Source organism: Dermacentor variabilis, chromosome 5 (genome assembly GCF_050947875.1).
Source record: "Dermacentor variabilis isolate Ectoservices chromosome 5, ASM5094787v1, whole genome shotgun sequence".
Lineage (NCBI taxonomy): Eukaryota > Metazoa > Arthropoda > Arachnida > Ixodida > Ixodidae > Dermacentor > Dermacentor variabilis.
The window spans coordinates 122,053,990-122,067,126 of NC_134572.1; the positions used below are offsets into that span (position 1 = coordinate 122,053,990).

General features: G+C 44.3%; 1 protein-coding gene across 1 annotated transcript in view; it reads left to right on the forward strand.

Annotated features, from left to right (window-relative positions):
• Positions 1 to 802: 802 nt before the first annotated feature.
• Positions 803 to 13,137, forward strand: part of LOC142583128 (uncharacterized) — a 50,397-nt gene continuing 38,062 nt past the window's right edge. Inside the window, exon 1 of the mRNA XM_075693457.1 lies at positions 803 to 1,210. Within this exon, the coding sequence (XP_075549572.1) occupies positions 1,159 to 1,210 (52 nt within the window). The 5' untranslated portion in view covers positions 803 to 1,158. The remainder of the gene's footprint in view (positions 1,211 to 13,137) is intronic.

Genomic DNA, 13,137 nt, shown 5'->3' on the forward strand with positions numbered 1-13,137 from the left:
AAGGGGAAATAATGCTCATGGCATGCTGACTGTGAGGTCTCACCGAAAAGCTCTCATGGAGAAAACCGCTACCGTTCACCATACTTTAAAAATACAAACTGCTTATGCATTGTTCTCCTGGTCAAAGAAGACTATGCCAAGATCGAAATTTGCCGAGGAAGTGTACTTTGAAATGCTTTTCACAGATCCTTGAGCCGTGCGCACTGTTCGACGCCTTAGATCCGCCGAATCTCTCCCACAATAATGATCACGTTTCATTCCTTGCCGTTGCTCTTAGCAATCATAAGGTTCCCGTTTAAGTTAAGAGTCTCACCGCGCTGCGTGGTTATTGTAATCTTTAAATATATTGATCCAGACGAAAAACGAAGTGCTCGCCTCAGCAATATCAGCAATGCACACATAAGGGAGTCAGTTGCGCACTAGAAAACTGAATCCGACCTTCACAAACTGAAAAATGAACGGACATTGTTAACCTAAAATGAGCGTAATCGATAGTCCTTACATTGACAACGGAGAAGTAAAAGCTGGACTGAGTTGTTAGGGGAGCGCAAAGCGCACTTTCGCCGCAATCATCTGGGAACGGTCGCTGACAACGACGTATTGAGCGGCGCTAGTTTGTCCGCCCAACCCGCGAAATCGCTCAACGGGACCCGAGGAACCGCAAGCGTCGGCGGCTTCGCGCTCCGAGGCGGTCCGCGAGGGGGCACCTGGGCCCAGTCGGCGAGGTTGTGACGTCACGCACCGCTTGCGAGACCGCGTGGGGCCCTCGCCTGCTCTGAAAAGAAGCTGCGACCGGCTGGTGAACACGAGTGAGCGCCAGACTGCGGTCGAAGATGCGTCGCCCGTTTCTTTCATCTCACGCGGGTGGAGTTCTGTCTCTAGGGCAACTACACGGCGGGCGCCGTTGGCTCGTGATGATGGGTTGCTGCTGCGACTACGCTACGCTCCACTGGTTACATCTCTGACTTGCCTCCGACACGAAACAGTTCGATACCTGGGTGATACGGAATACGTCTGGTAGGAGTGTGAAGTCACTTCCAGCTCCCCGGATGAGATACAAAGCATGCGCTGTCCCGATCCGGACACGGAAGTGGCGATGACCCTTCTTCTCGAGTGCTTGGAGGAATAGTCACGCCCCCCTGGAAACATAGCCGGGCAATGAAGTGCCAGCTGATTTTGGTGTTCCCGTTCGTCGTGCTCCTCTTGGCAGGTGAGTTGTGCGGGACTTTAGGCTTTGCTAGCCTGTGCATTGGCCACACATGATATGCTGCTTACCGAAGAATGTCCAAATAGAGATCATGGGTTTGGTTAGGTGTTGAACATGACGTTGTAAAATACTTATTCAAATAACAAACGCTCTGATCGTCCTGAAGGAGGCTATCTTTAGATACATTATTTAGGTCCCAAAATACATGGCCTGCCTTTCAAAGCTGAAATTTTGTAAAAGGGGCGCCTTGTAAATTGGGAACAAATTAATTTCACTCGTAGCATAGCATAACCGAGAAAAAGATACCTGTGAACATATGCCCATGACGTGTTCAGTTCGCTGCATGCTAGGGCAAAATCGATACCCTATGATTCGACGAACATTCGTAGGCTCATGTAACAATTACTCGCAATGAAACACTTGCAGAAAACCTGAAGTGACGTAGCCTAAATTAACGCGCATTGAACCAATGCCCAATAGGCAATCTTTCCTGGTGTTCTTAGGAGGTGGCTACTTCTCACAAAAGCGACACCTCTTGCAGTAAAATCATGTTCACAAAAGAAAAGAACGCCGCACAGAAGCACACGTATTCAGAGTAATGCGACACTAATTTTAATTTGCCTGCACACATATTCCGCTTACCCACAAAGAGAGTGAGTGGCTATAACTTTGTTAAGCTCTTCACAAGATTTAGAGAAATTTCAGGACTTCATCAGGTTCCTCAGTATATGCGGGTTATCTTGAACAACCAGGTGACACCAATGTCAAATGCGTGTAATGAGGTAGACATGAGCAGTAACTTGATTCTTTTGTGTGAATGGCTGCTTAAGGAAATGTCCATTGCTTTTTCAATATCGCGCCTCTGCACAGTCCTTGCATGTTGGTGCATAAAAAGTCGGGACCGAATACTAAACAAACCGATCATGTTCACCACCCCAGTAAGCACTACTTCACCACAACCAATCGTTACTTTTTGATTCGTGAAGACTTATCTAGTTTTTTCCTGTTTTATATTGATAGCGCCAGGCTGACCATTTCTAACGGCAGATTTTGCTGTCCTGAAGTTTCCACTGAACCCCAATTTTAATATCATTCAGTGACGTAAAGATACAAGAAAATCAAATGCAAGTAAGATTTAAGCGGTGTCATGCGACAACGACTATTAAAGAGGAATGTCCCTCGCTTTTTCTTTCTGCACACTTGCACACGGAAGGTTCAAGAACAGATTTCTCTCACTGAAATTCTACGACGCAGGAGACCGGTAATGATGCGAAAGAGTACATATGTCTCGATCGCGAATTGTGAAACTGGTTACCATGCCCGAGTAAAACAGTACTGAAGCGACAATCATGCACCCGTGATGATCTGTTAGCTGCCTGAGTTACAACACAACAGTATAATATGTTTCCATTAAAAACGTCAACAACGAGAGAGCTTTTACTTATATCATTCTCGGTGAACGCGCTTTAGAGGCATGTTTCAGTTTTGAGCAGTAACCGTAGCAACTTCGCTGCTTCACATAGCCTGACGGCAGTAGGAAATGGGAGATCCCTTCGGGAATATTAAAGCACGTATTTCTTGCTGTACCACTTGGCATATTCACAGACACGTGCTCAATACAACGGTTCATCGCATCATACTGAAGCATAACGTCACCTCTTCGTGTACACAATAAAGGAATAGGAAAGTTTCTCCATCACCACCACGCTTATTCTTCACCCTGCAACCCGAATAAAATAGCCTGTAGACAGTATACGAGTCTGCAAAGACCCAAATACACGGTTTCTAAACTGCAGTCTCAACCTACAGATGCAGAGTACATACAAACGCTGTATCAACCGAGATGTGCCAAATGTCAGACCGGCTGAAGACGCTATCACAGTCCATTACACTTCATTCTACAAGAAATATTACGTATTTCAAACCAGCGCTGAAAACTTCTTTAGCAAACACTTGTCAATATCTATAACGTAAGAGTAGTTGTACTGGGTGAGGCAAAGTTGGCATTGCCTGCAGTCATATTTACAAGTCCAAAAGAAAACACTGAAAGACACCAGTCATTTATCCTGAAAACGGTACAGACATCCGCGTCAGATAAGCTCCTGCATATTCTGCTACACTGCCAAGTGAAAGGGAAGAGACTCGGTAGAGAAAGATGTTATTAGGTGCGACAATGAGCATACAGGCCAAATGAATAAATAAACAAAACAAACGATAAAAAACGGACGGATGAAAGATGATCAGAAAGAGACTCCATGAAAGCACACTGTCAGATGAAATTATTTCTTCGAGAGAAAAGACACTACGAACACAATGAGAAACTCGAAGGCATTCTTCAGCGATATACGCCCCCTCAGCATGACCTCTAGTAACATCTCTACAAAGGAATGCCCACTGACTCGTTGCCCAAGAACTCTACGTAAAAATGCAGGGCCTCGACCCTCCCACAAGAAGTACCGTTTCGAGGTGCTCAGGGATGCTATTACCTAGAAGATGTTGAAATTCTACAGCGCGAATGTCACCGGTATGATTGCGCAAAGATTGGGTTTGAGCAACAAAATGTTCTACCTTTATATACGGAGAAACATTTCAGCGATTGCGTAAGAAAGCGAAAATTTCAGCGCTTCGGTTACGTTCTCCTTTTATCGGTTCAGGTTTTTTTTTCATGCTTTCATATGTCAAGACGAACTGTCTGGATAATTTTTTTTATTTTCAATTTGTCTAGTCAGCCATATGTTGTACTAGAACAAGAGTTAGCTGTGTCGCTTCAAATGATAGTTGCAATCAGCGCGGTGATGAAGAAGCTGCAATCTTCCCCGGGCACTTCTTTCAGGAATGTTAGTTTCACTATGAAAACAAAAATCGGCAATTGGATCAAATAAAAAAGCCGAGGCCTGCGCAGCACACGCAGCACAGTCAAGGTGTAAGATGTAAGAACGTTTCCATAGGAGACCGTCGTAAACTGTTTGAACACGGTAACTGCCAGTAGTAAGCATGTTTATAGCCGTGTTTTGGTTTGCATACATTTATTGAAACACACTCAGATGTGTTTTGGGGTAGGAAAAGTAGGCTGTAAAGGACACGTAGCGGGGCAATAAAGGAACTTTCATGTTTGTAAATACAAACTCAAAACAAGAACCAGTGCGCAAAGAGCAGCATTGTGTATTTGCCACAAATTTCATGCCGAGGTCTTCTTGCACACAATGTACGAAACAGGTGTTGTGCGGATCCATCGCGTTTACGTTGAAATCGCCCGTGAAAATTAGTACCACATCGTGTTGAGGAACGAAGGTATGTTCCAAGTAGTCGGCCCTCTTCCCATGTCGAGTACCTGGTGACACATACACAGAGGCAACCACACTACCATTTGAGTTAAGCACTGCGCACACAGTCGGCAAAGTCTACGTCCGGTGCTCCTAACACTTTCAATGGCACACACTCATTTCCTCGTTCGTCTATTGGCACACCCGAGGCCCGGTGCACGGTTCTATTTGCTGACACGACACACCTGTAGCCGGTGATGTCATGCGGACGACCATGAGAGTGGGAACACTCGCATTAAGATGTAGTCGTGCATGACGTCGATCCCGTGTGCAGCCAGAGAACGCACGTCGACAGAGAAGATGGCAAATCGGTGGGGTTGATCGAGCAGCATAAAGGAACGCTGCATGATTGTATCAAGGCGATATTATTGGAGTCTATGGAATTTGTCACGCAGTGTTTGATCTTGGCTTTCGGTGGCTTGGTAAAACGTGAAGTCGACTTCAGAGTTTGTGATGCAAAGGTCATCAAGTGAAGCGGCTCGACTCAGTGCCACGTACACAAATTCCTGGGGATGGCGTTTGTTGTAATCTTAAACAACGCGAATACATGTGGCACTCTGATATACATGAATCGTTATTGCACTAGTCTGTACTGCGGGAAACTGCGTGCGGCGACATATGACGTCAACCTTACGGTCCAACGTTGTGGTGACCGGGCGGTATTCAATCGGTACCCACTGGGGACGGACCGCGCTCCAGAGTACACTGCGCAACGGTGTCACCTTTAGCCGTGCCAGTCTTCCCGTGGCACCAAAGCCGAACCTTAGGCACAGTTTGTTTGCGAGTCTGGATTTGTCTACGTCAGTGTGTGTGATGTCCCCATCCGCACCACTGACCAGCCCGTCCACTAGGTCTATGTTGACAGCTAAGATATAAGACGAAGTTCCCTGGCCTCATTTTCGTCTGCTCGCTCGTGAGGGTCTGCGTGTAAACCTCATTTTCTGCTGCACGCACACGAAGGTCTCCGTGCCGAAGTTGTTCGGCCGCGTCTTCGGCTGAGTGCACATGAGGTTGCTCGTGTAGAAGCTGTCGTGCCCGATTTTCGGCAGCACGCACTTCAGGGTCTTCGCGGTGAAGCGGCTGAGCCGCATTTTCGGCAGCGCGTACTCGAGAGGCTTGGCAGCGAGGCTGTGGTGTCACATTTTCTGCAGTACGCACTTGAATGTCTCGCGACGAACCTGTTGCGCCGCATTCTCAGCAGCGCGCACTAGAAGGTTTTCGCGGCGAAGTCTTTTTTGCGTCGTTTTTCCAGAACGAACAAAACTGACTGCCCGGCGGTGACCTGCGGTTGACCTGAACTAGAGGGCCCAAAGCACTCAGTACGTAGGGACCGTAACAAGAACGGACTGCTGAATAACGCGCTCTAGTCACTTTGTGTTCGCTATGTTTCTTCTAAATGGCGATATGTCTTCTTCTCGTCTTTGTCTTTGCCGCACTACAGACGCGGCATTTTTCTTCATTTCAAAGGGTGTGTTGTCATGCGAATCAAATGGTTAAGTATGGCTTGATACGCACCACAGTACGTAAATGGAATGCAAAGCGAGCACGTATCGACGCTACGCAGCGTGCCTGATGGCTGCGACGGACACTGGACACTCGACCCCGGCGACGGCAGTGGCGGACACGATATGCAACCGAAATGGCTGTTTGAATGAGCCCATAACCGTTTACGCTGTAAAACAATACCGACAGCAACACTTCCGTTGTCAGCGTTTTCATGAAATGATTTCAGGTTACCTATGGTACCGGCTCGCCTATTGTTCTGGGAAAACAAAGATTCCTTGTACACTATTTCGCAGAGGTAAACAGGCTTTTGATACATGTTGCTGGCATGGTGTTTCCAGGTGTAAATGAGGAGTACTACTTGTATTTATTGCATATCAAACTGAGCAATTATTTGCTTTTTATTATGCATTTTATATTCACTATAAATCATAAATTTTTGGCTAAATTCTAGCTTCAAGTACGGAGCCTAAAGGGCTTATGGAAGACGTTTTCAAAACCGCCCTAGGTGATCTGCACGACCGTTTAAGTCTTCAGGCCACTCTTGGAGTTATGCGAACGCAGGGCCATGTGATATTTACTACGAAGGTTAGTGCGTGTTTATTCAAGCGCGGATGACAATTGAGCCACTTGGCACGGATCCTTGCTAAGATGACCATAACGCGAAAAAAAAAAAACTATGAAGAAGAATAGGCACCACAAGCGCTTGTAGTGTCTATTATTTATCTTAGCGCTCTTTGGCCCTCCATACTTCTTGCCCCATACGCAAAAATGCTCCTGTTTTGATAGTCTCACCCGCGCACTCACCGCGTTTCCGTAGCAGCGTGAACACTTCCATCGCTTTTTACAAGCCATATTTGTTCACTCTTAGTTCCTTGATATTCATTATGTATATACTGCAATCTATTCGTGAGGCACGCAATATTCCTTATTCTTCTCCCAGTAAATATTGTTTGTGCACTTCCGTAACGCGAGATCCGATTGTTTTTCTGGTCTAACCAGAGATAAAATTGGAAGGGGAGGAAGAAAAAAAAGAAATAATGGGGCGAGACAAGGACAGGCCTACTCATCAATAAACCTATCGTCAAATAAACTTACTTTCTCATTGCTTTTAGCAAAGAGAAAACTACGAGCTCGTGTCAATGCCCGTTGGCTATATGCAAATCGCACACTCACTCTCGCGTTTCTTTCTCGTCTGATCCTCTAGGCCGGGGAATAGTGCACGTGCCACGTTATCAAACTTTTAAACGTAGACAGGGCAAATATTTTCCGCGCATAACAATGTATGCACTGTCCTTTGCTATCTATGCGTTCACTATAAGTGAACAGGGAAATCATGTGCTTTTTATTTGCCAACTCTTGTGTAAAGCGCGAGAAAATAGTATTCAAAAGCGCAAAATATACTTCCCGCGTCGTTTACTTTTCTCCTTTTTCAATCACTTTTTCTTTCCCAAATCCATAAGGGGGAACAAAAGTCAAAATTTAGCTTGTTGAATCGTTAAATGTTCTCTTCCCGAACGTTAGTGTTGTAGTAGGCAAAGACAGACTTGCAGCTCCAACGGTTGACGCTGGGTCACGAAGTTGCCTAACGGACTTAGCTTGTCTATCCATTGTTCGAATACACGTTATTGATTATTAATTAAAACAGTGCGGTAAGAGTCTGACAACTTATAATGCCAAATAAGCGAAGAACAAAATTTGTGGCAGAAAGGGCGGAAATTTTCTTATTTGTGCCATCGACTTCACAGATGGGCGTCTGCTCTTACTGTAGATAGATAGGGATGTCTTGAGAGAGTGAAATTCCGAAGATGCGAAGACAACCATTCAGTAGCGTTGCTTTGGTAGAAGGAACGTTATTAGGGCACTCGCATTGCCTCTAGGGATTAGTCCTAACTTCATATTGAGCAACTCATAGCGCTCTTAATTATTCCGAAAGGAGCAATTAAGTGAGAGCCTTTCTAGTGCCTAATTACATAAACGTGTAGCTTTTCTTCCTAGCTAAGTGAAATGCAGCCGCGGTCACCATTACACATTGACAAAACCTTAATTTTTTTCAAACACTTCAATCGAATAAGAATGAGGTTGGTACAAGATTTCCGGCAACGAAAACTTATGTAAACATCGAATAGCATGCGTAGAAGAGATTACGTTGGATGCTTTCGGTGAAAAATAGCATTCATATTTGACACTTCCAAGCAGACGAAGATTCATTCACAAAACTTTATTAGTGTCCTGAAGCCCGGTCTTTTCAGACCGAGGCGGGCCGCGTCCACGTCGGCACCGCCAGGCCGAACCTTATGGCGTCATCGTGGACCCTCTGGACAGCCCGTAGCTGATCTTTATATGAAGAGCTTGTTATCAACTTGTGCCAGTAAAGCCATCTTTCTTCGGGGTCGGCGAGAGTCGCGGGACAGCCCGCCGGCATGTGTCTGATGTCAATGATGCCATCGCACACGTTACATTCTTTCCTAATTTCTCTTTCGGGGTGAATTTTATTTATGAAATACGGAGTGGGGTACGTCCAGGTTTGCAGTAAACGTAGCGTGACTGCCTGAGCCCTGTTCAATTTTACGTGTGGCAGAGGGAATTGCCTACGCCCTAAGTAGTAATATTTAGTGATGTCGTTGTAAGTTAGTAAGTGATCTTTATGCTCCCCGGAATGGTAGTGGGCGTCGGTTCGGTTCTGACCGGCACGGCAAGCAAGTCCTCGTGCCAGGTCGTTCGTCACCTCGTTGAGGTTGGGCCGAGTCTCGTCCACTTGTCCCATATGTGCAGGAAACCATCGGATTTCAGTTTTGATAGTTTCGACCTTGTCGATAATTTTAGCCGCAGTCCCAGCTACATAGCCTTTGTCAAAGCTCTTTATTGCTGCTTTGGAATCGCTATAGATGAAAGACCATTTGCGGTTCCTGATGGCTAGAGCAATCGCGGCTTGCTCCGCCACCGTGGAATCCTTAGTGAAGATGGTGACAGCGTCCCGTACCTCGCCCCGGCTGTCGACCACCACGGCGGTGTAGGCCTCTTTGCCTTTGCCCCAGGCAGCGTCTACAAGGGCCGCCTGTTGTCCTAGCTGTTCAATTTCTTTCAACAAAGCTTTCGCTCTCGCTTTTCTCCTGCTAACATTGTGTTCCGGGTGCATATTTCTCGGGAGGGGTGTGGTTCTGATCGCGTCTCTAAGGTTCGCGCTCAATTCTACCTCGGATTCCTTCGGGTTCATCGATCTATTTGGGTCCGTCCCTATCGCTTTGAGTATAAGCCTGCCCGCTCGCGTTCTCGTCCGTCTTTCCTGCTGCGACATCTGTTGCGGTTCTGCCATCTCTTCTATCGTATTGTGCACGCCTAGGTTCATGAGCTTCACGTTCGAGGTGCTGATGGGTATACCTAGGGTAGCCTTCACTAACTTTCTGAATATAGTATTTAGCTTGTTCAGCTCGGCCTGCGACCATTTAAATAGACCTGCCACGTAGGTGAAGTGACAGAGAGCGAAGGCATGCACTAGCCTTAGAGCGCTGTCTTTACCCAGGCGTCTGTGTCTGTTGCTGATTCTCTTTAGTAACCTGATGACTTGGTCCGTCTTGTTTGAAATGTGTTGAATGGCATTCAGGTTGGTACCTCCCGATGCTATGCGGAAGCCTAAAACTTTAATCTTTTCCACTTGCTTGATCGCGGATCGGTCGTGACAGCGTAAGATAATGCTTTTTTTTATTTGACAAATCTCTTGCTCGCGCGGCAACTTGGATGTCATGTTCGGTTGCTCGTTTTGCTTTCCTTGCGCAAGTTCGAGCTTCGATATGTTAAAGTCTGTTACGCTAAGGAGAGAGCAAAAGTAGAATCCTAAATCACATCCAGTAGGTGACCAGTCATTTTATCCCAAGTCAAAGGAAAAAAGGGGTAATTACCATGCATTATCGCATTGTTGATGCTATTTACTATATTTTTACAGTGATCCTGTTAGCCTCTGATTGGACGACATTTTTCGTGTACCTCCGGGAACCGAGCTCAAAACAAGCGTATGAACCATCAATAAAATATTGCACACCTCCCTCAGCCACTGTGGTGATGGTTTTGCAACAGCTTCGCAGGGCCTCCACTTTCGCAGGGCAGGGTTGGCGAGTCACTTTTTTATTTTATTTTTGTATTAGTAACCAAACAGCTTTCGCACAAATTCATGAGCTCTAATGCACTTGTTAATTCCAATAGCGCAAGGTTTGCATTTCATAGCAGTTTCCTTTTTACTTTCGCACCACACTAAGTAAGGAAACATAGGATGTTGGTTTTTTTAAACTTTGGAATATTCTTCTATGTGCGCTTAAGTCATCTTCATTTTTTTATTCATTTATGTGTAAAGTCGAAAGTTATTTGTTACGAAATAAGGTCGCAAATTTTGATATATTGTGTTCGAGTGCTTCTTTGTCTCGAACCTTGATCATGCTGAAATATTTACAGTGCTTTATTTAATTTGTATATTTCGTGTACTTAAGTTGCCACACAAAATGTTAGCGTATGTTAGCTGCTTTAGTATCTTAGAACGTTTTTCTTTTGGTTACCAAGTTTTCCAATGCAGTGACTTTGAACCCTTGAATCCGTACTGAATTTCTTCAACAAATTGTGGATATATATGGCGTTTTTAGTGGTGCCTATTTTTTAAAAATTTCCTATGACAAATCACAATTGTAACCCTTGATATAAATTGCTCCCCTCCCCCGACTCAACTCTACGATAAATAAAAATGCCTAATTTAATTTTATAATTCACGGCACATACTTGCACCAAAGAATTATACCGGTGAATTCGCAAGCCATATTTGCTGGTAACAAATTCTTAGGACCGCACCACTCTAGAAATATTCATTTTTAGAGTGTTTAACAAAATGCACTGATGTTTCGGTTACTTTTCTTACGAGACTTGCGCTTTATTCATTGAAGCACGAATGCGGCTATAATTTGTCGAAATACTTCCCGTATAATAATTACGTGAAAAGTAAATTAGCCTAATTTTGTCAATATTTAAATTCAGTAATTTCATTTCTCAAACCAGCAATGGCCGCCTCGTTGAGTAATTTATATCAATGGTTAGAAATTCGAGATATACCACATACCACAGGTGAATTTTAAAAATTTTGGTGCAGCTAAAAGAAGGCACCCTGCTTATTTTGGATATGAAGTCCATCGGCACCGTTTCACTACCTGACGTCTGTCTTACCGCAGGAGTTGCGCGTATATTTAAGGAATGTTCATCAAGACTGCATTACTGAAATGATTATCCTCGTAAATTTCTTACCTTTGGTACCCGTAAAATTCTCGAGAATATAATAGCCAGGTATGTCAACGAATTCTTAGCGAACGAAAATATATTTTCTAAACACAATGTCAGTTATGGCGAAGTTGCGCGCCTGTAACTCTGTTAATAACCACCGCTATTGATTTCACTAAAGTGTTTCATAAAGGCAGCCAGATTCATGTTATCATGCTAGATTTCTCTAAAGTATTTGACATGGTAGTGCACTCAAAGTTAGTATTCGAAGTTAAGGCAACCAGTTTACCTTCTGAAATTATAAAACTGGTTACGTATCTGTCTGCCCGCGAGGAGTACGTCGACGTGAATTAATCATGTTTCTATTTTCAAGATTTATGCTATGATGTTCCTCAGGAGTGTTCAGGAACTAATGACGAATGATATACTCGTATACAGGGCGTCCCAGCGCACTTTAGCAGCAGTTTAAACGTATGCGAATGCCACGTAGCTGGACAGAACAAAGGTAATGTTTGCCGTAGCTTAAAGATACTCAGACTGTTTTCATTCCGCCTGATTAGATAATTTGTATAAATAATTAATCAACTTCTCATATATTATAATTAGATGAAAGTGACAATGAAGAAACAGTAGTGCCATTTCAAAAATTCCCTATACACCTTTTTGTTCGTCGGTTCTTCCAAGCCTGAAAGAAGCCCGCAAATTCACGCAAAACTGCCGCGCGCCTTTGATTTACTAGGATAATATAATTTTGGGCCCCTTTATTACGGTAAACGTAGAGAAACCAAGAAAGAGAGAGAGAGAGAAAGAGGTAAAGGCAAAGCAAATGCAGGGAGGTTAACCAGAGATTATATTCGGTTGGCTACCGTGTACCATTGGAGGGGCAAGGGATGCAATAGGTGAGACAGAGAAAAATAATCAAAAAAGAAAAAGTAATGGTTAGTGGCGCACTATGCATTTTCTGACGGTTGAAACAATATCATTCATTATTTATCATGTTGCAGGTGACCGAACTGTTGAAGATCAACTGGTGACCTGCGTGGTACATAAGCGCAAATATTGTATGAAATTACAAGCTGCAAAGGATGACAGTAAATACACTTGTGCGCACTGAATTTAATTGTATAGAATCTAATTAACTGCTTCACAAATGTGCAAACACGTGCGTTGGATAGTTATTCCCCTCATAATGATGACTACTCTCTCCACATAGCAGTGACTGTATGTAATATTAAAATAGGAGAGCAATAAACAATATAAGCTTTAAATATAAGGCGCAAAGAAAGCCCAACAGTGAAAACATAGTTCTGTTGTGATTAGTGGAACTGAAGCATACAGCTGTAAAAGGCCACAATAAGCTCCCCACGAGACTACGATGAGTACACAAGGGCTCGACAGGAAAACGGTGCCGCAGTGTCATGCGTGATCTCGAGGCGCACATATTAGAAAGTGCAGAAATGTGCCAACAACCCCTCCCCTCCTCCCCACGCATAGATCACAGACGAAAAAGGTCTGCGTCATAAAAGACGGACACAGATGACCGTGACTTACATATGAAAGTCAGTGAGTGCAAGAAACGGTCTCTGAATTACCTGAGGTGTGCGCCAACAGTTACGCAATTGTCAGTCATAGCCTTTCTTCGGGCTGTGCTTTTGAGCACTTTAGACACTTTGGCACTGCACCGGCATCTTTTACAGGGATCACTGGATGAGCTTTACATAGAAATAACCATTTCTTTGTTTCGTAATTACACGTGATTATGTAGATATACAATACGTCAGTAATTATTTAATGATGCCAAAATTTTATTTTCCGCTCTTGTGCTGTCACATAGATTGGGCCAACGGGACA